The 26,438-nt window shown below is 46.8% G+C and overlaps 3 protein-coding genes across 3 annotated transcripts; 1 reads left to right on the top strand and 2 right to left on the bottom strand.

The window, feature by feature from the left end:
* Positions 1-3,069: 3,069 nt before the first annotated feature.
* LOC147235888 (E3 ubiquitin-protein ligase RNF128-like) lies at positions 3,070-5,462 on the bottom strand. The gene has a single exon (XM_086144221.1). The coding sequence runs from the start codon at positions 5,033-5,035 to the stop codon at positions 3,953-3,955; it is 1,083 nt and encodes a 360-aa protein (XP_086000347.1). The 5' UTR covers positions 5,036-5,462; the 3' UTR covers positions 3,070-3,952.
* Positions 5,463-7,851: 2,389 nt separating this feature from the next.
* Positions 7,852-12,419, top strand: slc24a5 (solute carrier family 24 member 5). The gene is made up of 9 exons (XM_086144224.1): positions 7,852-8,267; positions 8,476-8,655; positions 9,438-9,521; positions 9,598-9,701; positions 9,813-9,913; positions 9,995-10,275; positions 10,357-10,563; positions 11,283-11,384; positions 11,542-12,419. The coding sequence occupies exons 1-9, from the start codon at positions 8,096-8,098 to the stop codon at positions 11,862-11,864; spliced, it is 1,554 nt and encodes a 517-aa protein (XP_086000350.1). The 5' UTR covers positions 7,852-8,095; the 3' UTR covers positions 11,865-12,419.
* A 103-nt stretch (positions 12,420-12,522) lies between these two features.
* Positions 12,523-26,427, bottom strand: myef2 (myelin expression factor 2). Its single transcript, XM_086144228.1, has 18 exons — positions 26,367-26,427; positions 21,405-21,531; positions 19,483-19,685; positions 18,666-18,718; positions 17,755-17,762; positions 17,566-17,659; positions 17,168-17,359; positions 16,933-17,086; positions 16,796-16,845; positions 16,654-16,714; positions 15,998-16,099; positions 15,293-15,337; positions 15,116-15,211; positions 14,906-14,995; positions 14,670-14,729; positions 13,558-13,742; positions 13,116-13,167; positions 12,523-12,931 (listed from the first exon to the last, which is right to left on the bottom strand). The coding sequence occupies exons 1-18, from the start codon at positions 26,410-26,412 to the stop codon at positions 12,768-12,770; spliced, it is 1,782 nt and encodes a 593-aa protein (XP_086000354.1). The 5' UTR covers positions 26,413-26,427; the 3' UTR covers positions 12,523-12,767.
* Positions 26,428-26,438: the final 11 nt, after the last annotated feature.

The raw sequence follows: 26,438 nt of genomic DNA, 5'->3' as shown, positions 1-26,438 counted from the left end.
GTGTCAAAGTCAAATCCACGGTTGGCCAAAATTCAAAACTGGGACAAAGTTGCGGGCCAATATTAATATTTATTGAAAAAAAAATCTTCCTTCAGAGATAACAATCAAGCTTTCATATGAGCAAGTTATGCTTAAAAACTGAATACGGAACAAACAAAGCTGAATACTAGACCATATATAACTTAATATTTCACACATGCAAAATCCTGTTTTCTGCCAGTATTAGCATAAGGTCGCCGTGACTAGCATTAGCGGTACATGCGCCGTAAGCTATATCTCATATTACCCCTGACACTTTTCTCCACCTGTTCCGACCTGCTTAAACCGGTTTCTTTACCTCAAAGATAAATGAGAGGGTAAATAAATAAAATAAAATACAAATAAATAAATAAAGGAGTTGTAACTAATCTATGCATTAGTAGCTCTCCATCTAAAAAGGAGTAAGATGTGCAATAAGGGCCTCCAGGGTGAACCGCGGTACTTGATCAAATTGTCTGTGTGTTCAGCAGGAGGCGGAAAAAAAAAAAGAAAAGAAATGTTTTATGTTCTACTTATCGACTAAATGGATCAATTTGTTTCTAACTGCAGTTTTGTAATCAGATTCCCCTCCTTCATTAGGATAATTACTCAGGCGGTCTGAGACGAGGGAGCCTGAAAACAAGACTAACTACTGTAATTTAATTAGAGAGACTTTCTTTCACTCAAGCTGAAGCTGCAAAACGGACACACACACACACACACACACACACACACACACAGACAGGGAGGCGGGCAAAATTCTGATTATTTTGTATTTTTCCGTGAGGCCGTTGGTCCGGGTGTCATTTCCTGTCAGGAGGAAATTCTGGTTGCGGTTCAGGGAACCTTCCAGCAGGTGATGCTAGCGAGCCGCGCAACAACCAGAACCTCTGAGGCCCGAGAGAACGCCTTGTTTATATTACAACACAGATGCGCCGCGGGATTATTGTTTGTCTTCGCCGGCGTGAGAGATATGAACCACGATTGGCCTCCACAAGGGCAGATAAGCACTTCTGCGCTGTGATATTTTAATCCCGTTTTTTTTTTTTTTTTTTTTTCATTCCTACCCGGAACTGAAGGTCAAACGCGGTATCGGAGCGGCGCCGCTGACCGGCACGCCGTTAAATGAAAACCTTCTGACTCAATTTTCGCTTTAACAACTGCAATAAATCAAGGGCTGAGCAGAGCGCGCCTCCGACCCGCCGTCTGCCAGTCGGTCCGAGCGCGGCCAGTTAGTCCGGTATTGATTCTCTGTCTCCCCGCCATGCCACTATAACCATCTGACCTATGAATGCTTAGCTCGCTGCTTGGCCCGAGAGTCAGCGCACGCCGCCCCGTGAGCGGTGGGGGCCTCACTTAATACGTCCACGATTCGCCGCGGTGTGATTGGGCGGTCGGAGGCGACGGGGATGTGCGGCTGAGAACCAAAAGCTTCTGGTGGTTCTTAGCGATTCCCTCAACAGATTGTGAGCCGCTTGATAAACGCCGTTTAAATCGAGGGGATAAACTTTCCGCTTCGGTCACAATGTGGTCACAGAGACGGGGAACTCGAGACTTTGTACTGATTCAAGTTTATATGAGTCACTCACCAATGGGTTTTGAGTCACTTGAGTCACTTAGTGGGTCCCCCTGTTTTTAGATTTTGGCGAGTACTCTGAGCGTCTGAGACAAGCCGTTCGTTTTGAAGTGTGGAGGGCTATTTTGAGCTACTGAGTGATTCCTTTCTTGAGGGACAGTGTGAGTTATTCTTTTAGCAGGTGGTGAAGGCTATTCTGAGCTACTGAGCGACTCTTTTGTGGAGTTACTCTGTGAATTGTTTGTTCTGCGAGTGGGGAAGGCTGTTCTCAGCTATTGAGTAATTCTTTTGCGGAGTTACGAAGTGAACTGTTCGTTTTGTCAGCGGGGAAGGCTATTCTGAGCTTCTGAGTGATTCTTTTGTGGAGTTACTGAATGAATTGTACATTTTGCAAGTGTGGCGGTCCACTCTGAGCTACTGGGGTATTTGTTTGTGGAGTTACAGACTGAATCGCTCATTTTGTGAGAGTGGAGGGCTACTGTGAGCTACTAAGTGATTCTTTTGCCGGGTTACGAAGTGAATTGTTCGTTTTGTCAGCGGGGAAGGCTATTCTGGGCTACTGAGTGATTCTTTTGAGGAGTTACTGACTGAATCCCTCATTTTGTGAAAGTGGAGGGCTAGGCTGAGCTACTGAGCGATTCTTTTGAGGAATTACCCGAAGTGTACATTATGCAAGTGTGGAGATCCACTCTGAGCTACTGGGGTATTTGTTTGCGGAGATACTGAGTGAATCGTTCGTTTGTGAGAGTGGGGGGCAGAATGATTCGTTTTGTGGGTGGGGAGGGCTACACTAGGCTGAGTGATTCTTTTGTAGAGTTACTGAGTGAGTTATCGTTTTGGCAGTAGGGACTGTCTTCATCTCATAGCGTGGAGGGAAAAGGGGACTTGGGTTGAAACCATGACCACTGTGATAAACTTGACATATTCAGACATGCGCGGTTAGCAAAGCATGCAATGTCTTATTAGCAGTTAGCGTCAAGTGCGTGAAAGAGTCAATTGAGATGAGAAATCTCACGGGTCAGTATAACGACTCACAAATTTGGAACGATTCGTCCAGGACTCGCACATCACGCTCGTACGAACTTGACCCCTCTCTCTCCAGGACGCCCGTCCGTCCACCCACCTCTACAAGGCGGGCGCCGACCGCCATCGGGTTCCCCAATGGTGGGAAGGGAAACAAAAATCATCCGCTTTTACCGGCTACTCCCATTTCTTCGGGCACCTGGAACGTTTCGCAACTCTACATAAAGACATAAAGCTACATAAAGATTTAAGACCCACGTAATTTTTCCAATCCTCTGTTAATGATTACACATAAACACACACGGGCAGCAAATACCTGGCTAGCTTTCACCAGATATGAACGAACAAGAGATAATCGACGTGAGGAAACGATACGACGGCGGTCAGCCTCGAGGCCGGGACGCCCCCTCGCCCTCCGCGGAACGCCACCCTAACAAATCACACCAGTCTGGTAAAAATTTGGCCTCATTTTGAGGGATTTATTCGGTTCTAAAAAGCATCAATGTGATTTAATACAAGTCGTATCCGGCGTTACAGAGCGATTTTGAAAAAGACTCCTGAAATCCATAACGCGCTGAAGATGATTCCTTGTAGAAAAATAATAAAATCCCAAGCGGCGAGCGTCGCCATGGGCGCAAGGAGGAAACCGTTAGCGGTCGCCGGGGGAGAGGGAGGGGAGGGGGTTTAGGCGGCGAGGTAGACGACGCGGTGGGGAAAAGAGATGTGGAAGACCATGGATGGAGGATGGAGTCTCTGCAGTGGGACGACAGCATTTCTTTGGAAATATATATATATATAGAAATATATATATATCTATATAGACATTCAATATCTACAGGAAAATTACAAAAGTATCCCGGAAGAGGGAGCGACTCCAAACACGTTCCTGCTGGTCCGCACCCTCGGGTCACACTTTTCACTCGTCAGTATGCATGTGTGTGCGTGAGCGTGTGTGTGTGCGTCAGCCTGCATTTCCAGCAAAGGGTGTGTTTTCCAAATCCAGCTTGACAAGCTGCTTTCACGCAGTTTCATTCTTTCCTCTTTCCGTGCATCGTCCGTACCTGTGCAGAAACCGATGTATAAACAAACCCGCTAACAAGGCGCCTATATGAGCCACAGAGAGACAGAGAGAGACGGGCGAATCTCGCCAGATATATGAAAATAATCACTTTTTTTTTCCTTAACATTACTCATTTTAAATAGATCTGAGTCACCGGATGGGCATGCATTCTCTCGCCCGGTTTTGATTCCACCGCGGTGCGTCAATCATCGGATTCCGGCAAACGTTGATTTGAAAAGCGGCTTAAAAAAACCGACTGTTTCCTCCTTTTCGGTTCAGCTCCTCGGGACCTGCGAGTCTCCCTCGAAGGCCCCGTTGTCATAGTGATGGCGGCGCGCGTCCAGACCGGGGCTCAGCGGGACCTCGTACATGGCGTCTCCGCCGGCCACCGTGATGACGGTGACCTCTGGTGGCGGTTCCCCGGACATGCCCTCCTTGGACTCGTCCTCCACGCCCAGAGCCTTCAGGATGTCGCACTTGCACATGGGGCAGGTCCTCCTCTCCAGCAGCCACGGCTCGATGCAGTTCTTGTGGAAGACGTGGTCGCACGTCAGCACCGTCACCACCTCCCCGGCTTTGTAGGACTCGATGCAGACGGCGCACACGTGCGCCTCCGAGTCGGTCTCCTCGTCGCCCCGCTTGAGCGTGCGCAGCCGCAGCTGCCTGATGGCCTTCTTGGCTTCGGTTTTCAGCCGCCGCTCGGAGCGCCGGTGCCTGTGCAGCGTGTAGAGCCGGTTGGCCGAGACGAAGACGAAATAGGCGATGGACGCCGCCATCACGATGAAGAAGGCGATGGACAGGAAGTAGAGCCAGTAGCTGTCCATCCAGGGACCGTGGGGCGTCCCCACGTCGATGAGCATCATCACCTCCGTGCCGTTCCTCACCAGCGCCGCCACCTCCGCGCCCAGGACGTTCCCGATCATGACGGCGACGATTTTATCCGCGTCGGCGTGCGCCATGTGCGACGTGCTGTTGCCGCTGCCGTCCATGTTGTAGACCACCACGCCGGCGGCGCCCTGCCGCTTGGCGGCGTTGATCTTCTCGCTGAAGGTGCAGTTGCCGCGTTTCACCAGAGCTATCCAGGGCGGCGAGCTGGCATTTCGCGCGTAGACGGGATCGGGCCCGCAGCCTTTAGGGTCCCCCTTCGGGAGCGCGACCGCGCCCGAGGCTTTCTCCAACGGGGAGTTCCGTCCGAAGACGCCGCACTCGCAGTAGCGGTCGACGGTCTTGTTGTCGTTGGCCGTGTAGCTGATCTCCACCACGGCCGTCCAGAACACAAACGCGGCCGAGCGCTGGAGGAATCCCGTCAGACACAGCAGCGGCAGCAGCCGCCGGCCGTGTTGCGTCTTCCCCCCCATGGTAACGCTCCTCTAAAAACAACAGGAAGCTCTCCGCTGGCTCCTTTTGGTCCCTCTCCGACGCCTCCGCCGAGTCCCCCTGGTTCCTGGTTGCTCTGCGATCGCGGCGCAACTGCTACGGTTTCAGCCGACCTGCCGTCAGCGGTAATCTGACACGGGCCCTGGTAACACAACACCCGCCCTGCGTCAGGCGCTCACCTCCCCTTATCTCGCTGAACCTTGGACACTCCTCGCGCAGGGACAGGGTGCCGGTATTCAACAAGTTGAAGTGCGCGGCGTGCGCGGCCCCAGCGGGAGCCCGCCCCGACGGCGCAGAGGGGGAAAACAAAAAGAGGCGTGCGCAATAAAGAAATAAAAAATAAAGATAATTTGCCAGGTAGGGGTCGTACCAGAGGAGAGTGGACCTTTGGAGCTGATAAAAAACAGCTGAGCTTTCCTTATGCAACACGAGCCTAAGCAAATCATCTGGTTTTTCAAGTTGGACTGGTTTCCTTCCTCTATTTTGGTGACACTTCCCCCACCGAGGTCTGTAAAAGGCACACACACACACACACACACACACACACACACACACACACACACACAAAAGACAAACATCATCCACCTGCAAGGACGAAAAACAAGACAGGAGGCGACGTCGACACAGAAACCTGGATTTGAAAGGTGTTCGGGTTGCCACGGTCACAAGCCTGCGTGTGCGCGCGCACACACACACACACACACACACACACACACACACACACGGATGAAATGAGACCGGACATCGGCAAGTTTCCATTGTATCGTCTTTCTTGCAAGTGAAAGCACACACACTTTAGACACGGAGAGTCTCCCGGTGACAAAGGATACACAACTCATGCTCGCACACATACAGGTGCGCGTGCGCACACACACACACACACACACTACTCCCCCCCACCCGCAGTGCACAGGCCACTGCAGAGGGTGCTGTTAAATAATTTATCCCGGCCGGACAAAACTGGGCAAATAAAAGAGAGCCCGGTGTTTATTCTCAATGCGGCTCGCAGGGGACTGATAAAAAGAAAAAGAAAAAAGAAAGGAAGGAGAAAGGAGAGAAGGGAGGGGGAGCGTGACCTTGGCGTGCCTGCGGAGGAGCCGGCCCTCTTGTGGAAAACACGCCGCCAGAAACCTCCTCGTCCATGGTGACGCGTAAAATGTGCAACTATGTTTCTCCCTCTCTGAATATTTCATGGACGTTTCATTTCATTTCATTTCATGGACGACGGGGGTCGAAGAGTAGCGGGGGGGGGGGGGGGGGGGGGGGGGGGGGGCTGCCTAAATGTTTCTAAAAATGACGCTTTCGGGCCTCGGGTCGAGCAGGAGGACAGCTGTCATCGCAGGGCCGCACATACAGACGGACAACCATTCATTCATTCATTCATTTATTTATTCGGGGCAATTCCCCCCCCCCCAAAAAACAACGTTTACACAAGGGAGAACGTGCAAACCCCACAAAAAAAAATTTCCTTGTTGGAATTGAACCAGGGTTCTTCTGGCTAGTTCAAAAGTATAAAAGTTTTATAAAAGAATTTAAAAAAGTAGCAAAGAATTGTGAGGTTGGTAGTCAGGGAGAATGTCTGTTTAATGACAATCACTGTAGAAACCAAACCGCACCCCATTATTCCCAGCTACCCCAAAATCACACAGAAAATAAGCATTAACATAAAGTATATATTAAAAAAAAAAAAATTAATGGACTTGAATGAAACAATGTTAGCTTATTAAGAGTGAGAGTGCACACACACACTTGTTAAATTCATCCATCCATCCGTCTTCTATAATTTTATAATCATTTCTGCCACAAACAACCATTCACTCATTCAGGGTAATTTTTTAACCCAATTTTTCCAATTAACCTGCTGCATGTTTTGCACCGTGGGAGGAAACCCACGCAAACACGGGGAGGACATGCAAACGCCACACAGAAGGGTCTTTCTGTGTAGTATAAAAGTATATAAAAGTAAAAAAAATAAATAAAAAAAAAAAGTAGTCACTGAGTTGAATGAAATTACACACGCACACCCAAAAAAACCTGATAAATTCTACAGAGCAAAACACGTGGAAAAAGAAAAAGAAAAACAAATACATATTTCGGACATGCGCATTGCGATTCGGCAGTGTGGAGCCGTTTCGCTCCCCGCCCGCCCCGCCCGCCCACCGGGACGTCCCGGTGAGCAAAGCGAACGCACCGAAGTGCGCGGCCGACCGGGAAACACACAGAGGCGCCATTTACTCACTTTTTGCTTCTTTCTTTACATCACCGGGGATGAAGATGAAGATGAAAATGAAGATGAAGATGGTGAAGATGACAAGAAGATGACGAGGATCGGACGTCACGCGCGATGCGTGATTCGGTGTCCACGCAATCTCGCGCCGACTCCCGCAAGTTTCCTCTTCCTGCGTGATCCTTTCCGTGGAGAGGACGAATTATTTCCGGTGTTACTAATAAACCGAGCCGGGGATCAATGAAAACACACACACACACACACACACACACACTCTCTCTCTCTGTCTAACCATGGAGGGGTCTATGGCCGGAGTGCGCGCCGTGGACACACCTGCTTCTCTTGCGGGATCATGCCCGGGCATATCCTGGACCCCAAAACACACACACACACACCTTTCATTTCCAGGCCCTGATGGAGTTTGCAGGAGTTTGATTGATCGAAAGCAACCGAACATTAATCGATGAATCGAACTTTCCCCGCAAATCCGATTGACTTTAATCGGATTACAAACCCGCAAAGCGGAAGAGCTGAGATTCATATTTTTTCTTTTTGATTTTTGTTTTTTTTTCTGCATCAACATCTGATGAGCCTCTGGGCAAGTTTTGCGCTCAAGTCGGCTGGAATGACTCGCAACTCGTGATACCCCACACACACACACATACACTCACACACACACACACCTCCGGCCCCCATCACCCTTAAAGCACCCCCCCTTCCCTCTTTCTCCCGCACAAGTCTCTCTCCCTCTTTGCAGCCACGGCCCATGACTCCCACGGAATAACCCTTCACCCCCCCCTCTGTCTGCACTTTAATGGACGCCCACGTCCACGCAGGTCCGGGGTGGAAGAGGAGGAGGAGGAGAGGGGACTCCGTGCCCTACTTGCTGCTGCTGGTCGCGGCCTTGTACTGCGTCGTCCACCTGGTGCGTTTCACGGCGGAGGTCGCCCGTGGGGCCGGTCCGGCCAGGGTGCGCCGGGCGTTAGGTAAGACCAATTTCCACGCGTGTTTGTTTGTTTGTGTTTCTAATTTCCCATCTCTAATCCCAGTCAATGTGTCCTCTTGAGTTGCAAACAACTCTCCCATTGTTTTTCCCTCTTAAACCGCTCGTCACCGCGATTTCCACCCTCCGCAAGCCCGCGTCTGCACGATTTGACACCCGTGGATGATTTTTTTGCGTGGGCGTGTGTGCAGAGAACGAGACGGAGTGCATCGCTCCGCAGTCCTCCGAGTTCCCCGAGGGTTTCTTCACCGTGCAGGAGCGGCGGGACGGCGGCCTGGTCATCTACTTCCTCCTCATCTTCTACATGCTGCTGGCCGTCTCCATCGTCTGCGATGACTACTTCCTGCCGTCGCTGGAGGTCATCAGCGAGCGTGAGTGACCTTTGAGCATCTTCATGTGTGTGTGTGTGTGTGTGTGTGAGAGAGAGAGAGAGAGCAGCAAATGAATGACACACTAAGTATATATTTTTATGTCACCCAGTTTAAATATCTGTTCATTTGAATTGATAAATGCGGCTGGGAGTTTCAGGGGGCTTGGTGTGTGTGTGTGTGTGTGTGTGTGTGTTGTACAGCATCAAAAGCACGCAGCAAATGAATGGCATACCTTATATTTTTTCACCCATATCTGTCCATTTCAATTGATAAATATTGCTGGTGGGAGTTGCAGGGGGCTGTGTGTGTGTGTGTGTGTGTATTGTTGCACAGCAACAAGAACATGCAGCAAATTAACAACATGATTTATATATATTTTTATATCATCCAGTTAAAATATCTGTACATTTCAATTGATAAATATAGCTGGGAGTAGAAGGGGGCTGTCTGTGTGTGTGTGTGTGTGTGTGTGTGTTTGTTTTCTCAGCCTATCACAAAGAGAGAAAACTCACCAGCTTTTTAATATGATAAGAATAAACAAGACGCTCATGTTTCTGTTCTGTCTTTATGTAACTAAAATCTTAAAAGTTATTTACTCTCATGGGTTTTATGGGGTTGAGGAAAATTCACCCGTTTTATTATAATGAAAACTCATGTTTCTGTTACATCTTTCGTGTTGCGTTTAAAAACGATTTACTCTCATTACTATTGAGCAGAGTATGTATTCGTGTTGTCATGACGACCTGTAGTTATGGGCTTCTCTGTTTTTTTCCATCCGGCAGGTTTGGGACTTTCTCAGGACGTGGCAGGCGCGACCTTCATGGCGGCCGGGAGCTCGGCGCCCGAACTGGTCACGGCCTTTCTGGGTAACGGCAAACCACCGACAAACCTGACTAGCCACTTCCTCACAGGAGAGCTGAGACACGTGTGTGTGTTTCTCAGGTGTGTTCGTGACAAAGGGGGACATCGGGGTGAGCACCATCGTGGGCTCGGCCGTCTACAACCTCCTGGGAATATGTGCTGCCTGCGGGCTGTTAGCTTCCATGGTATGTTTCGACCGCCCGCAGTAGCATCGCGCTAACTTTCCGTCCGGCAGAAGAGCCCGTGTTTATATTTGCGTTTTACGATTCGTGTTTCCCCCCCGTCCCTCCCGCCAGGCCGGGCGCCTCAGCTGCTGGCCTCTGTTCAGGGACTGCCTGGCGTACGGCATCAGCGTCGCCGCGGTGATCGCTATCATTTCTGACAACAAAGTGTACTGGTGAGCGCTAAATTCACCTTGCTAACACTGGCTTTTTTTTCTTTCCCCTGATCTTGACGTGTCGGATGTTTTGGTTCCCAGGTACGACGCCGCCTGCCTGCTGCTGGTCTACGGCGTGTACATCGTGGTCCTCTGCTTCGACCTCCGCATCAGCGAGTTCGTCCTGCGGAAGCTGAGCCCGTGCTGCACCTGCCTGGGCCGGGAGCCGCAGAAGACCGAGACGCAGCCTCTGACGGGCTGGAAGGACAACGCGGGCCTGCGGGTGTCCAGCCGTTCCAGGACCGACAGCGGGATCTTCCAGGACGACTCCGGCTACTCGCACCTCTCGCTCAGCCTGCACGGTCTCAACGAGATCCCCGACGGTTCGAAACCGCCTTTTTTTTTTTTCTTCCTGGGTATCCGCCATCTTTTACCCCGCCGTTGATCCTGTTTTATTCTCCCAGACCACAAGAGCGTGTTCGCCGTGCCCGAGAACGACCTGAAGAGGATCCTCTGGGTTTTGTCCCTTCCCATTATTCTTCTTCTTTTCCTGACCACGCCGGACTGCAGGAGGAGGTTCTGGAAGCCCTGGTTCATGGTCACCTTCTTCATGTCGGCCGTCTGGATCTCGGGCTTCACGTACATCCTGGTGTGGATGGTCACGGTCGTAGGTGAGAGGCCGCGTTCGCCGGCGAACCTGCCGCGTTTCGGCGAATCGCCGTATCGAGGAGGCGGCGGGGGTAAAATCACATGTTTGTCTGCTGGCTAATTCCTGGGATGCCATTGTCCTGGACAGGATGGGGGGGGTTTAACGTAGGTCCGGTGGGCCATGTGCTTACCCAGCCACAGTGGGATTACAGCTTACTTAACCCCTCAGGAAACAGTCATGTGAAACTTGGGTGAATACTCAGAACTACCCACAGGCACGGGTCCAAGACCCCCCGCCTCCTCCTTCTACGTCTGGGTTCGGGCTGAAAGGGCAGTAGCGTCATGTGACTTGAGTAGGTCTAGTGAAGTATAATGAGATGATTATCCCGTTGTTGTCAAAAAAGGCTCATACTGTCAGGGGGGGTGAGGGTAGGGTGAGGTCGGCCTTATGAAAGAGGATTCACGGGACCCGGCAGGTACACACTCACACACATTCCATACAGTGTGTGATGGGAGTTTCACCCTGAGGGTCCCACACACAGCTACATCACATCACTCTGCGTGACACAGGAGTGTGGTACGGGATTCGTCCAAGGGGCTAAAAATAAGTGTGCAGAAAAATGCGGCCCGCTCGCGGGAGTTTAAGACGGCGCCGCTAAAACCCCCTCGGCGCCACTAATCGTTCATTAACCCCGCGGGCAAAGCGGCCGAGGCCTGACGCTGACATGGGTTGTCGTCGCAGGTGAGACGCTCAACATCCCCGACACGGTGATGGGGCTGACTTTGCTCGCCGCTGGGACCAGCATCCCGGACACCATCGCCAGCGTGATGGTGGCTAGGGAAGGTGAGTGGTATTTCCTGTATAACTTGAAACTTCCTGCTTCATTCTTGTATTTGAACTTTGAATCCCAGAAGAGTCCTTTTTGGTGGTTGTATTCATTTTGGAAATGTAGGTTTCTGTCATTTCCTGGATGATTGAGGCTCCCGACTGTGCTCGACAGGGAAAGCGGACATGGCCATGTCCAACATCGTAGGCTCCAACGTGTTCGATATGCTCTGTCTGGGCCTGCCTTGGTTCATCAAGACCGCGTTCGTGGACACCGACAACCCCGTGGAGGTCAACAGCACGGGACTGGTCTTCATCTCCTCCACGCTGCTGCTATCCATTGTCTTCCTGTTCGTGGCGGTTCACGTGAACGGCTGGAGGCTGGACTGGAAGTTGGGCCTCGTGTCCCTCTTCTGCTACATCCTCTTTGCCACCATGTCTATCCTGTACGAGCTGGGGATTATCGGAAATAATCCCATAAAACTCTGCAGTGACTGAGACCCGACTTTCCCTGGAGCGGGGGCCGGAGTGCACGGAGAATTTCAACGGCTCTCGACACACACAAGTGAATGTTACATTCACAAAAAGGGGGTCACATCTGTGGACAACGGCTTCTAGTCATGTGACAAATTTCACTAAAAATACAGTCGTGCCAAAGATCTCAACTCCCCGACGTACAGCCGGGAATGGAGGCTCCTCCAGTCAGGTGTCTTTGAATAGAAAAACGCTTCGTCACCAGCCAGAACACACACATAAACAAACACACACACACACACACACACACACACACACACACGGCCCCGGTGGAGAAATAAAGGTCAACCGGCCTGGTCCTTCCTTCACCGGTGGTTTGTAAATGGGGACATCAAAAGTATCCCAGCCTCTCTGATAAGCTTTTATGGTCGAGTCCTTTCTGCTCACAAGGGAACACGAGAGCCATAAATAGCGACAATCAGAGAGAGAGAGAGAGAGAGAGAGGCGTCTTTGTCGGGGTGAAACTGCGGTTTACGTTTTACCGGTTCTTGCAGCTGCTTCCTCCATGTCGCTCCGGTGCGGCCGGCGGTCTGGAGGGGCAGCAGCGCCCCGAAAGGATGGACGCCTCGGGTTCGGGGAACCGGCTCAGACTGTGACTCATCCATTTCACACCGGCTGGGGATTTTTTTTTTTTTTTTTAAGAATTAAAAAGTTTATTTGTTCCAATAAACCGCCAGACAACTTAAAAAGGGTTTACAAAACAAATCTATGAAGTATAAACAACAACAAAAAAAATATATGAAACTGTCGGACAGATGGATAGAAGTGACTGTGTTTTTAAAACAAAACAAGAGATCATTGGCATGAGGGCTGGATATCGAAATGGATTAGCATTAGCATGACTTCTACAAAAAAAACAAAAAACAACTAAGCATTGCGATCAATTCGGACGTCCACTTCCCGGCCATTGATCTTGGTTCCGTTCATCATCCTACAGGCTTTCTCGGCGCTCTCTGGGGAGTCAAACCTCACCGTTCCACAGCCCTTTGACTTTCCGTTCTCCATCTTGATCTCCGCAAACATTACCTGGCCTGAATCAAATTGGGGGAGATGAATAAATAAATACAAGCTTTTCACGGTGTAAATATATTTTACACTTAAAAATAGGCCTCTTTTGAACCCCACACACGCACTGGGGTGTTTCACAACAGGGGTATGTGGGCTTTGCCAGGGGTTCATTCCTATTTAAGTTAAAAAAATAAAACAACCACCTACCGCAGTGACTGAATTTTTCTTTTAACTTCTGCCAGGTGAGATCGTAGGAAAGCTGGAACACAAACAGACGGTGCCAGTCACCCAACAGAAAGAGTCACACATGAACCTCAGCGACGAACTGACAGCTGCCACGTTGGCGTCGCATCAGTATGTTCAACACCGAAGGACACTGAGGTCAACGGAGGAGTCATTCAATCAGTTATTCATTATCTATACGGCTTATCCTGCATTCAGGGTGGTGGGTGGGCTGGAGCCTATCCCCACAGTCACTGGGTTAGAGGTGGGGTTCGCCCCGGCCGCTCGTTCACACATCTAGGCAACTTTTGATTCTCCCATGAACCTACCGCATGTTTTTGGACTGTGAGAAGAAAGCTGAGGAAACGCAGAGAGACTCCGCAAGGAAAGACGCCCAGTCGGAATCCAACCAGGGGACTCTACTCACATTTCGCACAAAGATCTGACAGCCTGCTTTGGACCCGGAGCTTCTGTCCGACATGCTGCCGCCCATGTGGCCGGGGCCCCCGCCTCCGAATCCCCCGAAGCCGCGGTTCATGTCCATTCCCGACATCCCCATGCGGTCAAAGTTGGAGCCCATGCGGTCCATCGACATGTTGCCCATCCCGCCGCCTGCAATGGAACGACAAAGAAAGTTAATTTCAGAGAAGAATCTGGACTGGCAAAGAGAAGTCGTGGAGATTAAGAGCACCCTGGTGTAAATGATCCAAAATGCGATCTGAGTCACACTGAAAAACACCTGACCTCTGTCTACCTTTGAAATACTGAATGACTCAAATGATGTGCCACTGAAGGGGACAGAACTCCCATTAAACACATTGATTTTCCATCGGCGTTAACGGCCACGTGTTAGTCATCAGACCCGGTCCTCTTTAATAACCTGACAAAGATACGCAAAGCAAACATGGCGACGGAGGTGGAGAAGAGAGCACAGCTGCTGCTCACAGCGCTCGCTGCTGGCCTTCACTCTGGGACACGGTGCCTTAATTTAATCTGGAGACAGCCATAGTTTTGACGGTTACTTTAGAGGAGCGGGAAGAGACGTGCCGCAGAGACGTGCGCGGAAGCTGGCATCAAATTCAGCCTTGGAGAGTTTGTCTGAAGACTGGCATGCTCCTGGATTCTAATTTAAAAACTTTTAGAAGGGCTTATCATATTATGGGGATGTATTTCATTTAGCTGGGCTGTTAATGGAAGCTTCCAGCTCAGAGATGAGGATTCTGTAGGGACCCGCCGCTAAAATTACACCGGTGATCTGTGTCTTAAGAGGGCTCAAATGAGCAGAGTTATGAAGAATAAATTATGCATGTATCCCTCAAATCATGAAGACTTTAACTGGAGGTTACAATTTAAAACTGCTTTCAGGGGCCCAACAATATTCGTCCGATACTTGCGTCACTTTCAGCCATTTCAAATAACCACGAACGAAACTCAAGTCCTTGTGCAGGACAAAACTACCTACTCATATGTCCCTTTTCAAGGGGAGGATTGCACTGATAATACTTCTGGAATAAAGGATGATTGGAATATCTCCTGTACCTAATCCAGTCCCCATGTGCCCCATGCCACCACTGCCCATGCCTCCGCCAAAACCGCCACCTGCAGGGGAGAATGCAAATTGTTGCATGCATGTGGTAGACCACAAGTCACCGCCTTCGAGATTAGAGACAGTTCAGAAGCAGAAGAGCCCACGTAAAAAGGAAGTTTTCAGAATTCACTCGGAGGAATAATCGGTGTTGTGCTTCATGTTTACGTATGCATAGAAAGGGACTTACCCATACCTCCAAATGAATCGCCGAAGCCACGATTAATTGGCATGTCACCGAAATCCCGGTCCATTCCGCCCATTCTCGACCGATACATATCTCAAAGAAAAAAACAACGCCAACTCAGACTGCCATCAACACAGAGAGGGCACTACTACATACAATGTGTTCATGTGCAACTCGACCCTCCCTCTGCCAAGGAGCGGTAATCACACCTACCTCCCATCCTGCCGACAGGCGCCACATCCCGCCCTCCAAAGCCACCCATGTTGGCCATGCTGTCCATGCCCCCAAAGCCCCCAGCCCCACTCATTCCTGTCAGAAGCAGCATCGAGCTTAGATGGCGCTCTCCGACCGTAGCGACAATCACAAACAAGGGAAGAACAGAAGACTTACCTCCCCCGAGTCTGTTCATTCCACCAAAACCCGGAGAATCCATACCTGCAGGAGGAGAGGCGGTCAGTGCCCACGTGATAGCAGGCAAATACACATTGTAAATGTAAAGGGCGGGTCATGATTTGGGAATACGTTTGAATCATACAAAATATATAATTTTACCGGTAAATGTTCAGTATATGTTACTTCTGTTTGAATGTTAAGTTAAAACCCTAAAAGCCGGTTACAGGGCCAACAGAAAGACAATAATAATGACAATGTGCCACACGAGGAAATAACCTTGTAAACACTTCCTTTAACTTTTTCTAGATGTTTAGGGCTTTGTAATTAGAAACAACCTGGGAGGAGTCGGTATGAGGATACAGGAAACCCTCATACAGAAACATGCTAATGGGGAAATGTAGCACACCTGTGATACTGCCAAATTGTGTGACATTTACATGTGAGTGTGCTCTCTTATCTATTGTTTCAACAGCTGTGGGGTCAAAAAATGGGCAACACAGACGGATACGAGCTGAGCTGAAGCTCGCTGCATTCACAGAAACTTGCAAACTGGTGTTCGTTGGGTGAATAATGCGGCGTGCCGGTGAAAAGTAGTTTCACTAGCGACAGGATCCGGCGCAAGACAATGTGAGATTTAATAGCAGTGGCATGTGGGAACGTTTCCTGCCCCCGATAACTAAAAATAACCAAGAGGTAATTCACCTCCGGGGCCCATGGAGTTCATGCTTCCCCCGCTGGTGAAACGATTGGCATTTATGGGCTGTCCTCCCGGTCCGAGGCCCATGCCGACTCCGCCAAGGCCCCCTGAACACATCATAAAGAAGAGAAATGGATGTGTTTAAGCATTCACCCCTAACTATTGCTTCACAGCTCTTTCAACATAGATGAAGCCCTCGGTATCACAGCAACAGCTCAAAACTGAGGCGTTGCGCAACAGATTGTAATCAAAGCAGCAGTTGCTGTTGAGAGCCTTTACACTCAAATGTGGTTGCGATCAAGAGGATTCTCAAAAAGAGGCAGTTGGCTGATTCTGTTCTGCTGCTTAACTACATTAAGACTGGTTCAACTGGAGTGAACCAACAAACCCCTGGACATTTTGCTTACAGGTCTAGTTTACAGCTATCTAGTAGAAATTGAATAGATAAATAGTGTTTTGGTGGCCTAAAAATTAGATGCTGCAAGTCAAGCACTGACAATGTATTATCAAGACGAATAAACTCTCCTGCCGGGTCAGAGGGTGGGGGAGCAAGCAACTTTCATCATTTATTTCAGGATATATTCCATGAGTCAACAGAGGCTCGTGGTTTTTATAAAGACTTGACAGATTCAGTTCACGAGTTTGATATTAGGGCACTCACTTGGTAACTGGGGTGCTTTATCTACTTGACGGAAATCATCGAGGGGAATGGATTTCTCATCCTGCAAAGACAAAACAAAGTTGAGATTGCATTTTCACAGCGATGAGGTTTCACATTATGCCGATGTATTTAATTAACTTACCATTTTTACATGCATCTGTCTGTCAAAGAGCATCTGCCCATTGAACATGGCTAGTCCAGTCAAGGACAGTCACTGGAGACTTTGACAAGTGTTTCTGTTATGTGTTTCCTAGGTTAGTGTCATGGTAAAAAGGATACATATGGCCTGTACAGCCTCCAGCGGCTGCTCGAAAGTCACCGTTCCCATCCCGCGGCTCTTGCCATCTTTATCCTCCTTCACATCAGCTCGTTTCACCACACCTGCCATGCAGAACACCTCCTTCAGCTTCTTCCAGCCCACCTTGAAATCAAGCTGGAAAAACAACATTCATTAAGTCACAATGCATCAACATTAATATGATCGAGCTTTACTTTAAGAAACCACTGATCTTACATTGGCCACAAACACTGTGTTGCCAAGTCGCCCGGCCTGCAGTGCATGAATGACGTCAGGTGGGATGTTGGGGTTGTTGGCTATAGAGGGCGGGATGTTCATTCCACCGGGCCCCATGTCCTGACTGCGACCTCCCTGCTGTCCTCCTCCAATGCGCTGCAGCACACGCCGGGCGTGTTCCCCATCGGGGTCCTGATGTGGTAACGGATTTCGTTTACTTCATAATTCAGAGGTTATGAAGATTGTCAACTTCAGACAATCATTAGGAGTCATTCCACATCAGAGCTGTGCAACAGACACTCTTAGGCTGCACATTAAGTAGAGAGTGTGACGTTCATAGTGCCAAAAACAGAGTCGTCTCATATCGTTTTTCCAGCTCGCCGGTTTGTTCTTCTCACCTCCTTGATGTTGAGAGGTCTCCCACTCAGGTCATGCTTATTCATAGTTTCTAGTGCCTTCTTCACAAACTCTTCATCCTTGAACTCCACCACACTGGCAGTCAGAGGGACAGAGAGACAATCACACAACGCATTCTTCAAGGTCACAGGAGAGAAACCTACATTGAGGAATGTAAGGCCTTCACTCACCCACAACCCTGACACGCAAACATCATGGGGGTTCAGGAAACACATATGCAACCAAAGGGAGTGGACAAGATACAGTTAAAAATCAAGAGAAAACATGTGAATGCTTATTTGTGATGTGTGATCAATTCTAGTGTTTAGAATCTATATTTTGGCCATATTCTGTCCACTGGCATGAGCCAGCAGAATTTAGGGTTGTGTTGAAGCATGTGTAAACAGACTTTAAAAAAAGGCCAATATCAGCATTGTTTATCATTAACCCAAACAGTGTTGACTAAAGGTTTATTGCAACAAACAACTCGAAACATATCTAGTGCAAAGAAAAGTAACAGAAACAGTTTGAAGTTGTTTTTTTTTTGTTTAACCGCACATTAAGATAAAAATAGGAAATAAAAAGAAAAGGCACTTGTAACTTTTTAGCACAATGTTTGCTATTTCCATTTTTACCACAGCAGTAAAAATAGTGTGGTGCACTTGTACACCTATAGAATGCATTTGCACAATCAATAAGAGACTATGAGATCGGCAAGACTTTTGTTCCTTTGAAGAAAGATTTTGAGGTGTAAGGGTCAATCAATAGACAAATCACACCATCCACGTTTCCCTTTGGAAAATGGCCAAACAAACAAACTTTTACACCAATTTATATGACAACAACAAAAGCAAAAGTGTACTCTTAATTGAGTTCATTATGCTGCTTTTCCAAAAAAATAAAGATATATCAACAGGACATCTCCCTTTCCAGTGAATATCAAATCATAAGCCAACTATCAGGCTCTAAGAACAACCTACAGTGTCTCCGGTTCAGTAGCATGGTAAGACCCAAAGGATCAGAACCTAAAAGAGCACTTGATTAATAAGAGCCTGCTGAGGGCATTTAAAACCTCGTGCAGCAAATTGGCCACTTCACTTACCCTTGACTTTCCTTCTGCATCCTTAAAGAGCTCCACGTATGTAACCTCACCAACTACATGAGACATACAAAGGAAAAAATACCAAAAGAACAAAGGAATTTAAATCACCACGTCGTCAAGTTGCCGTCGGCCTTGGCAATGCCGCTACAGATGGAGATGTCCCATTAATGATCAACAGTCAGCCCAGAACCAACATCCCACCAGATAACACCATGCCTTTCTGGGCAGTGACTGAGACACCCAAAGGCCAAGGCCAGAGAGACACGCAGCTACATTAAACCTGGGAAATTCAAAAGACTTCAATATTGATCAGTTGGTCGACAGATTCCATTCATCGCAGTAGAGTTTTGTGACTCTCCGCTCACCTTTCAGGCCCCTGAGGACCCCCATCATTCAGAAAATAGAACATCATAGTTTCATTCATAACATCAAGGTTCACCTTGCAACAGATGCGACAAAATCATACAACAGTCAATTCTACTGCAGGGTTGAGGTTACGTTTTGAAGCTGACAATGCCGTAAAGCTAAGGACAAAATTGAATCTTCCATTTCTCACAAAAACATATCACCCCAAGCTAAATTAGTGTCCATCCAAAATAAAAGATTATCACTCCAATAATCTGGTATCACACTGTGCTACTTCCCCAACTATCTGAACAAGGTACATCCAGAGGAAGGTAGGAACTAGGTGATTACAGCTAGAAACAGGATGACCCATCTGGTTACAAAAGGAAAGCAAGGATGAAAAACATCTACTCGGGCTGAGGAGACTGAAAGAAGTGTGGGAGGGGGGAGACCCAGCTAATGCAGATTTTACCTTTTTCCCGCATTAGATCTTTAATTGCCTGCCACTTCATATCATAAGGGATGTTACTGATGAAAACACGATTTCTGTGGGCGCCTTTCTTTTCTCCGCCGTGTTTGTCTTTGTAAGGGTGGTAGCGGTTTCCTCTTCGACTTCCAGATGATTTGTCTTTACCATCTTGCTTATCTTTGACAGATTTGGCGTCCTCAGCTTCCCTACAAGAGCAAGAGGGAAAAAGTAGATGAAGTTTAAATTAAAAGTCAGATGGACAGAGTAAGCAGACACAGTCACAAGCATATCCATATCAAAACTTGAGCATGTCCACCAATATTATTAAGCTTTGTTCTGGGCACATATTGAGTGTATAGTCATTAAACAGTGCCAAACTATAAAAGACTGAATGTCGCATTTCTGCACAAATATTTGTCACCCTAAAATTTTCCAGATCCTTTTTTTTTTAAAACAACAAATCTTCACACATTTGAGAACTTATGTGTTCAACCAAGCAAAACAACCACAACCTACTCTCCCTACGTACAAGCCTTACAGACATTGCCACAACCGGAAAACTAAACTGATGAGTTTTCCCCATTAATGTCACATGACCACATCGACACGGATCAATGAGGCACACAGAGTCCAAAAAGTACACAAAGTGAAATGGACTCTCATTCTCACTGAGAAAAAAAAAACAGTTTCAGGTTAATGGAGAACAAACAACATCAAAAGTTCAAAAATTAACATGGTGCACACTATTATATGTGTGCCCTCTAAATGACTGGGTAAAGTTGCTCCTGAAGGCACAACAGGGGCACCTTTGGCACTACAAGAAGAACTTGCTGATAGAAGAGGTCAGATGGAGCTTGTCTTTAGGGACTGTGCTGACCAGCTGGCCCAGGGTGATGATTGGCTTATCAGCCAATTTAGGTTACAGAGGGCGTTCACATTGCTAAGGGTACCATCAGAAAATGAATCTATGTAAATCAGAGGTGTTTCAGTATTGACATGCAAGCTATCTGTGATGAGTAAATGTGTCAAAGTTGTACATTGGCCTGGTTCAGCTGGTGATTCATTCATCCTCAAAGTAGTGAGGGAAAAACAGCTTTAGGCTGTGGCTGTAAAGAAGAATCGTTTTCTTGGAAAAAAATTTTTTTTGTCAGTTGCCTTACTGACTTGAAGTTTTTTTTAAAGCCCAAATGTCACACAAAAGTGAGGAGCCAAGTGCAGCAGCTATACAAGCGCCGTTTAAATGAGACACAACTGTAAAACCGAGCGTTGTTTTTATTTTTCCTTAAGGGGAAGTCTTAGTTTCATTTTAAGTCACTGAATAAGTCACACACAATCCCTCTCTGCGACTCCGGCGGTAAATAAACGGCCGGACGGGCATCCCTCTGCGGCCTCGGATCCGTAGGCTTCCCGTTGCGCAGCAGCGGCGGCGGTGTCCGTTTCAGACACCTGACCGGCGAGGAACGTTACCTTCGCTGTATCAAAAGAAACTTAAAACGACCCGACAACGTTGTTCTGCTTCCAGAAAAGCGTGGGGTGAAAATGAAATTCGAATACCTGGTGAATATGCAGGTATATGTGAAGAGTCTGGTTAAGGTGATGCTTTCAATGTAACCTGGCTCGGAGGAAATTAGCTAATGTTGCCGATGAATGTGGACTGACTTCGCCATGACTAACATTTCAATTACCCCCACAGGGTACCGTCCAGCACGTTGAATTACACCTAAAACACCGCTATGTCAACATCACGACAAACAATCCCCCCGAACCCTCCAAACCGCCGGAGTTTCATGAAAAGCCGACGAGGTTCGCGGTACATTTTGGCTAACAATAGCTAGCGCTACCGTTAGCGGGACTCCATTTTAGCTTAGCCTGCTAGCGGCTAGGGCAGGGAAAGGCGGGTAGGACAATGCAGTATTTCCACTCACGTTTTCACGCCATTTGGTGTTTCCTCGGATGTTTCGTCGGGGTCGGATTTGTTAGATTCGGCACAGTCCTCTTGCTTTATCTCCTCTTCAAGAGTGACAACATCTGCCATGTTGAGGTTTGTTTGCCCTGCACGACACAAGAACGCCCCTGACGCAGTTAGGAAATGTGCGGGGAGCACAGTGGTGATTTGTTCCGATCACGCGAGAGTTGGGAAGCTGTTGCCAGGCAACTGAATAGAATAGAATTAGATAGAATGGAAAGATGCTTGGGGATCAGCAAAACATTAAGTTAATGTACTTCACTTGCTGGCTGTTGACAGGAAATAAGTAAACCTTCACACATGTTACCGTTTTAAAATAATCGTGGAAACTAAAAATATAAACTATGAATTGAGACATTTTGGTTTCATGAAAATAAACATGAAACAAATTGCATGGGGATATAGAGTCTTCCTCCCCCTCTCTCTCTCTCTCTCTCTCTCTCTCTCTCTCTCTCTCTCTCTCTCTCTCTCTCTCTCTCTCTCTTTATATATATATATATATATATAATGATGGCTGAAATGCAAAACCTATCTATAAATTTTTAATTTTTTTTGATTTGGGGTTTTTGCATTGAATGGTGAGAAATGGGATGGCTCCACATTTTCAGTCTTTCTGCAAGATAATCTCGCCCTATCTTTTGACATAAATATCACATGACAAAACTCCTATGTGCACAATGAAGCAGAAAAAATTAGGAAAAAAAACACTTATTTGCATTGTCAGTGGTAAGAATACACGCTATGTATTTATAATCATAACATAGAAATATAGTCTATGAACAATAGAATATTCTTGATTATCTTTAACAAAGAACATATTATAATCAAATGAAACATTGTTTTCATTTCCTGAAAAAAGTGCTTTTTTTTTCCAGATAGGTGGTATTGCATTCCAGCCATCGATGTACATGTATATTATAAAGAAAGAACATGCTCAGCTGCTCAGATCCCCTAAAACCGCTTATAAAAGCCTTTCCAACATCAAACCATCTTACTGTAAAACCAGTAAACATCATCTGTCCATGTTGGGGCGTCCATATCCGTGTATTTTTTGGATCCGGCATAAAAAAAAGTGGGGGGAAAAAAAGGGGGTGCTTAAGGGGAAGCAGTATAGCGTGTCAATGAGATGGGTGTGCACACGTGGTGCATCAAAAGAACGCATGAGGTCACAAAGAAGAGACGGCCTCCTCGCCTTGTTTGTGATGTTGGAAAAAGGAGGAGCATGGGGTTCAGAAAGTGCGGCGTGCAGCGGAGACACCAAATGAGCTTTGTAGTACAGAAATTGAAGGACAGGACACTCCGGAAGCCAAACACCATAAAGCTCCACCGTAGAAGGAATGAAAAGCAACAGGAGTTGCTATCCAATGACTCTAACAGTCACCGGTGTGTGTGTGCATGTGTGGTTGACCTTTGATAACGGGAATTTTAACCCCTCACACACTGTTCAAGCCTTATTCTTTCCACGAGGTCAAAAAGACTCGATTTATGGCTTACGTAAAAACGTATCTGTAGAACTGGACCACAACTGTCGACAACTACTGGTAAAGTATGCAAAGAGGGCAATTACTGGTGATTTCCTGGAATCCCCTCCTCCCCCAATATGTTATTATTGGTGTGAGAGCAAAAAAAAAAAAAAAAAAAACATTAATAAAATCTTGCATTCCTTTAACTGCAGTACAACATTATTATGGAAATTTGTTAGATCCTCCTTTTTTCCCCAAGGGAATTAAACTTAATAATGGCTCACATACATTCAATTTCCCTCCGAGTCGCAGGGGGATTAGCTCCGGCTGCTCACTGATGAGGAGAATGATGCAGTCCTCCTATCGGCCTCTGCATGCCATCCCAGGCTCCATCACCACATGGTAAACTTGCATTACAGTATCATGAAGAGTTCATAAAGTCACTAAATCACAGTTCAGTTGGCACTGACCTCTCCTCTGCATGGAGATAACGCTAATATCTTGTTGTGTCCAATGAACAATGGATAATCTCCCAATTTGCTTTATGCAACAGGGGTAGATTGTCTCCTCGGTTTGAAGGTGGCGGAGCAGTGTGACACTGGAGCGGGAGGACACAAAAGCTTGTTCCAGGTTTTTGCAAAATCGGTGATAAGAATCAAATGATGGTCTTTAAACTCCCGTCAAACTGTCCAAATAGACTTTGGCTGCAGTGCAGGACACAGTCCTTCATAGCAATCATTTGATAATACTGCAATTCACATCAGTAAAGGCCTCATCGCCGATAATCGGTCGCAGATAACACAATATGCGCCCCAAGACGACCCCGCCTTGTACGAATCCTCCTCCTACCTCTCTGACTGAAGGCGCCGTTTTCTAAAGCTGATTGAAAAGGCTTTTTCTAGAGATTATGTTTTTCTTGTTTTTAATTACTGTTTCCTTTCTGTATTTGATATTTTTTTCTCACGTTATACTGTATTATTTTCAGGGGCCTAGGATCTTTCTGTTTATTTTCCTCCTAATATTTTTGCTTATGTAGTAATCAAACATCACTGACCCGACATTTGAATATAAGTTTATTTGCTGGCACCTGCTTGCATCTCACCCAGTATATGGAAATACCACAACATATCGCTCACCAAAATGCTCCGCGCCTCAAATCTCCAAACTACTCTGTCTTTCAAACCGATGTTCAAGGCATCTCATGCAAAATGAAACGCATAACAATCCCCTTCAACCCATTCGTAGAATTAATTTTAATTTGAAGTTTTTTACAAACGCACAAATGAGGGACTGAAAAATTATATATGAGGTGTGAATAAATGACTGAATGGTCGAATGTCTCTATATTCAACATTTTAAGATGATTAAGATTCAAAGTGTGTAGTCTGGAAACATGTTTCCCTGCATAATGACATTCTTATTTTGCCAGCCACTGTGAAGCCAGACAGGTGGACAGAAACAAAACAATAAATAAATAAGCATATAACTGGAAAGAAATGTAAATATTATTAAAAGGGTGTTCATGTTGAAAGAAAAAGTGCAAATTGAAACGAAAACAGTTGTATTTGCGGGATGTGCAACTTAAGAAAGTGCAGACTGACATCACACGTACCGTAATTTCCGGACTATTGAGCGCACCTGAATATAAGCCGCACCGGGTAGCTGATCGCTATCTTCGTCTTTCTCCTGCACACTAAAACCACTACAGTCGTCTTCTACAGTGTTGGAGTTGAACCGCCTCAGAATTTCACTGTAACTTCATTTTCCGATGTGACAGGGCTAAATGTTTTGTCGGCATGGAGCTCGATAGCCTAAAAAATTCCATAAATTAGCCACATCATTGTTTAAGATAAGATAAGATTGATCCCCAAAGCGGAAATTCCTTTGTCACAGCAGCGCAACAGTTACAATGCAAAAAAAAAAAGGAAATAAACATTAATATAAATATGAGTATAAATAGAAATAGAAAGGCAGAAAACAGAAGATAGCGAGATATGAAAAAAAATAAACAGACAGCAACATCAAGGATGATAATGGGCAACATCAGTGAGGGTGAAAAATACACAACTAGAACTAAACAACAACATAAATAGAGTGACAAAAATAAATAGCAATGAATAAAATAAATAAACAAAAATAGGCAGGATGTGTGCAGGCTGGGACAAACACAAGATAAGTGAGACAGCAGAGTTGGGACATGACGTGAATGGGGAAGGATAGAGAGATTGTAGAATTGTGGAAGCAGCACAAGTGCACACAGTGTTCAAAGAGTGTGAAAAAGTAGCAGCTTATAGTCCAAGGTGAAGCCCCACCTCTCACTCAGTGGAGGTTGGGACAGGCTGCAACCCTGAGAGCAGGACAAGCGGTATAGAAAGTGAATGAACAAATAAAGTAATTCATCTCTGACGCTGAAACTGACGCTGCCTATTCAGCTTGTAAGCCATGAATTGATGCACAAAATGTCACAATAATGGCGTCTCTCCCTACCATGCTTTATCCTTACAATCCGGTCATTGCTCCGTGATGATAAATAAATGTAAATTTCTCTCTGCGTAAAAACATGGCAGATGGCCGGACACTTCCACGCTGACCTGTCCTCTTGTTCTCCTGTGCAGCACTGCTTTCTGACCACAAGGGTAAAAAGGGGACAAATTTTAAATTAGAAAAGGCGCCGATGGATCTCCACCCAGGGGTTGATGAATTTTTGAAATTAAAAATGAATGAACACAGCATATAATGTTATTTTTTTTTCCCCTTCATGCTATGTATAAGCAAAATATGTGTTGCATTTTTTAAAATCAATGATCTGCAGAGAAAACAAGATGACATTACATGCACACATTGCATACTGTATGCAACAAAACATTTTTTGTTGCATTTTTTTTTACTTGTAAGGGAAATACTCAATGTCTATTTGAGTCCTTCTTGTATTTATGGGAAAAAAAAGCCGAACTTGAATTACTCAACAGCAGCAAACCAAAAATACCATCCTCTCTGTGTGTGCCGTCATCTTTTACTGGCGTGTGCAGGGAGAGCGACAAAAATATTTTAACCGATTTTATTCAGATGTTTCAAAATCCCCATTATCACATTTCAAATGACATTTAAAAAATGAACGAACTAAAATCAAATACGTTTTAATTAAATACATGTTGATTATTTTAAAAAGCCACAGGGAGCTGCATCAGAGAGCCACATGCAGCTCGGAAGCGGCAGGTTGCCGACCCCTGGTCTAACCCCATTTTCTGCATCTTCTTTTCTCAAACCAACCAACCTTTATGTCTCCCTCCCTCCTCTGTGGTCGTCCTCCAGACCTCCTGCCTGGCAGTTCGGCATCCTTCTACTGTTACATCCACCATCCCTCCTCCGTGCACAGCCAAACCATCCGACGGTCTGACTTTGGATGGACCCATCCCCGATTTTTATCCGTCCTCCTCGCTCCGCGAAAAGAACCTCACCATCTTTGTCTCTGCCGCCCCTGGTTCTTCCTCCCGTCTTTCGCATCGTCCCGTCCCGCCGGTCGTTTACGC

The sequence above is a fragment of the Fistularia commersonii genome, chromosome 3 (genome assembly GCF_037954325.1).
Source record: "Fistularia commersonii isolate RoL2024-O1a breed Wild chromosome 3, RoL_Fcom_v1.0, whole genome shotgun sequence".
Lineage (NCBI taxonomy): Eukaryota > Metazoa > Chordata > Actinopteri > Syngnathiformes > Fistulariidae > Fistularia > Fistularia commersonii.
The sequence above is the reverse complement of the archived record's forward strand: the minus strand, read 5'-3'. Positions and strand labels throughout refer to the sequence as shown.

Bases quoted from the DNA above. Each gene is read 5' to 3' on its own strand.
- LOC147235888 (XM_086144221.1), bottom strand. From the start codon at position 5,035: ATGGGGGGGAAGACGCAACACGGCCGGCGGCTGCTGCCGCTGCTGTGT.
- slc24a5 (XM_086144224.1), top strand. From the start codon at position 8,096: ATGGACGCCCACGTCCACGCAGGTCCGGGGTGGAAGAGGAGGAGGAGG. The intron at 9,522-9,597 runs GTAACGGCAAAC...TGTGTTTCTCAG, and splicing joins ACTGGTCACGGCCTTTCTGG to GTGTGTTCGTGACAAAGGGG. The intron at 9,702-9,812 runs GTATGTTTCGAC...CCCTCCCGCCAG, and splicing joins GCGGGCTGTTAGCTTCCATG to GCCGGGCGCCTCAGCTGCTG.
- myef2 (XM_086144228.1), bottom strand. From the start codon at position 26,412: ATGCGAAAGACGGGAGGAAGAACCAGGGGCGGCAGAGACAAAGATG. The intron at 13,743-14,669 runs GTACAGGAGATA...GTTCCATTGCAG, and splicing joins GCACATGGGGACTGGATTAG to GCGGCGGGATGGGCAACATG. The intron at 13,168-13,557 runs GTGAGTAGAGTC...TTTGTGTTCCAG, and splicing joins GTCAGATCTTTGTGCGAAAT to CTTTCCTACGATCTCACCTG.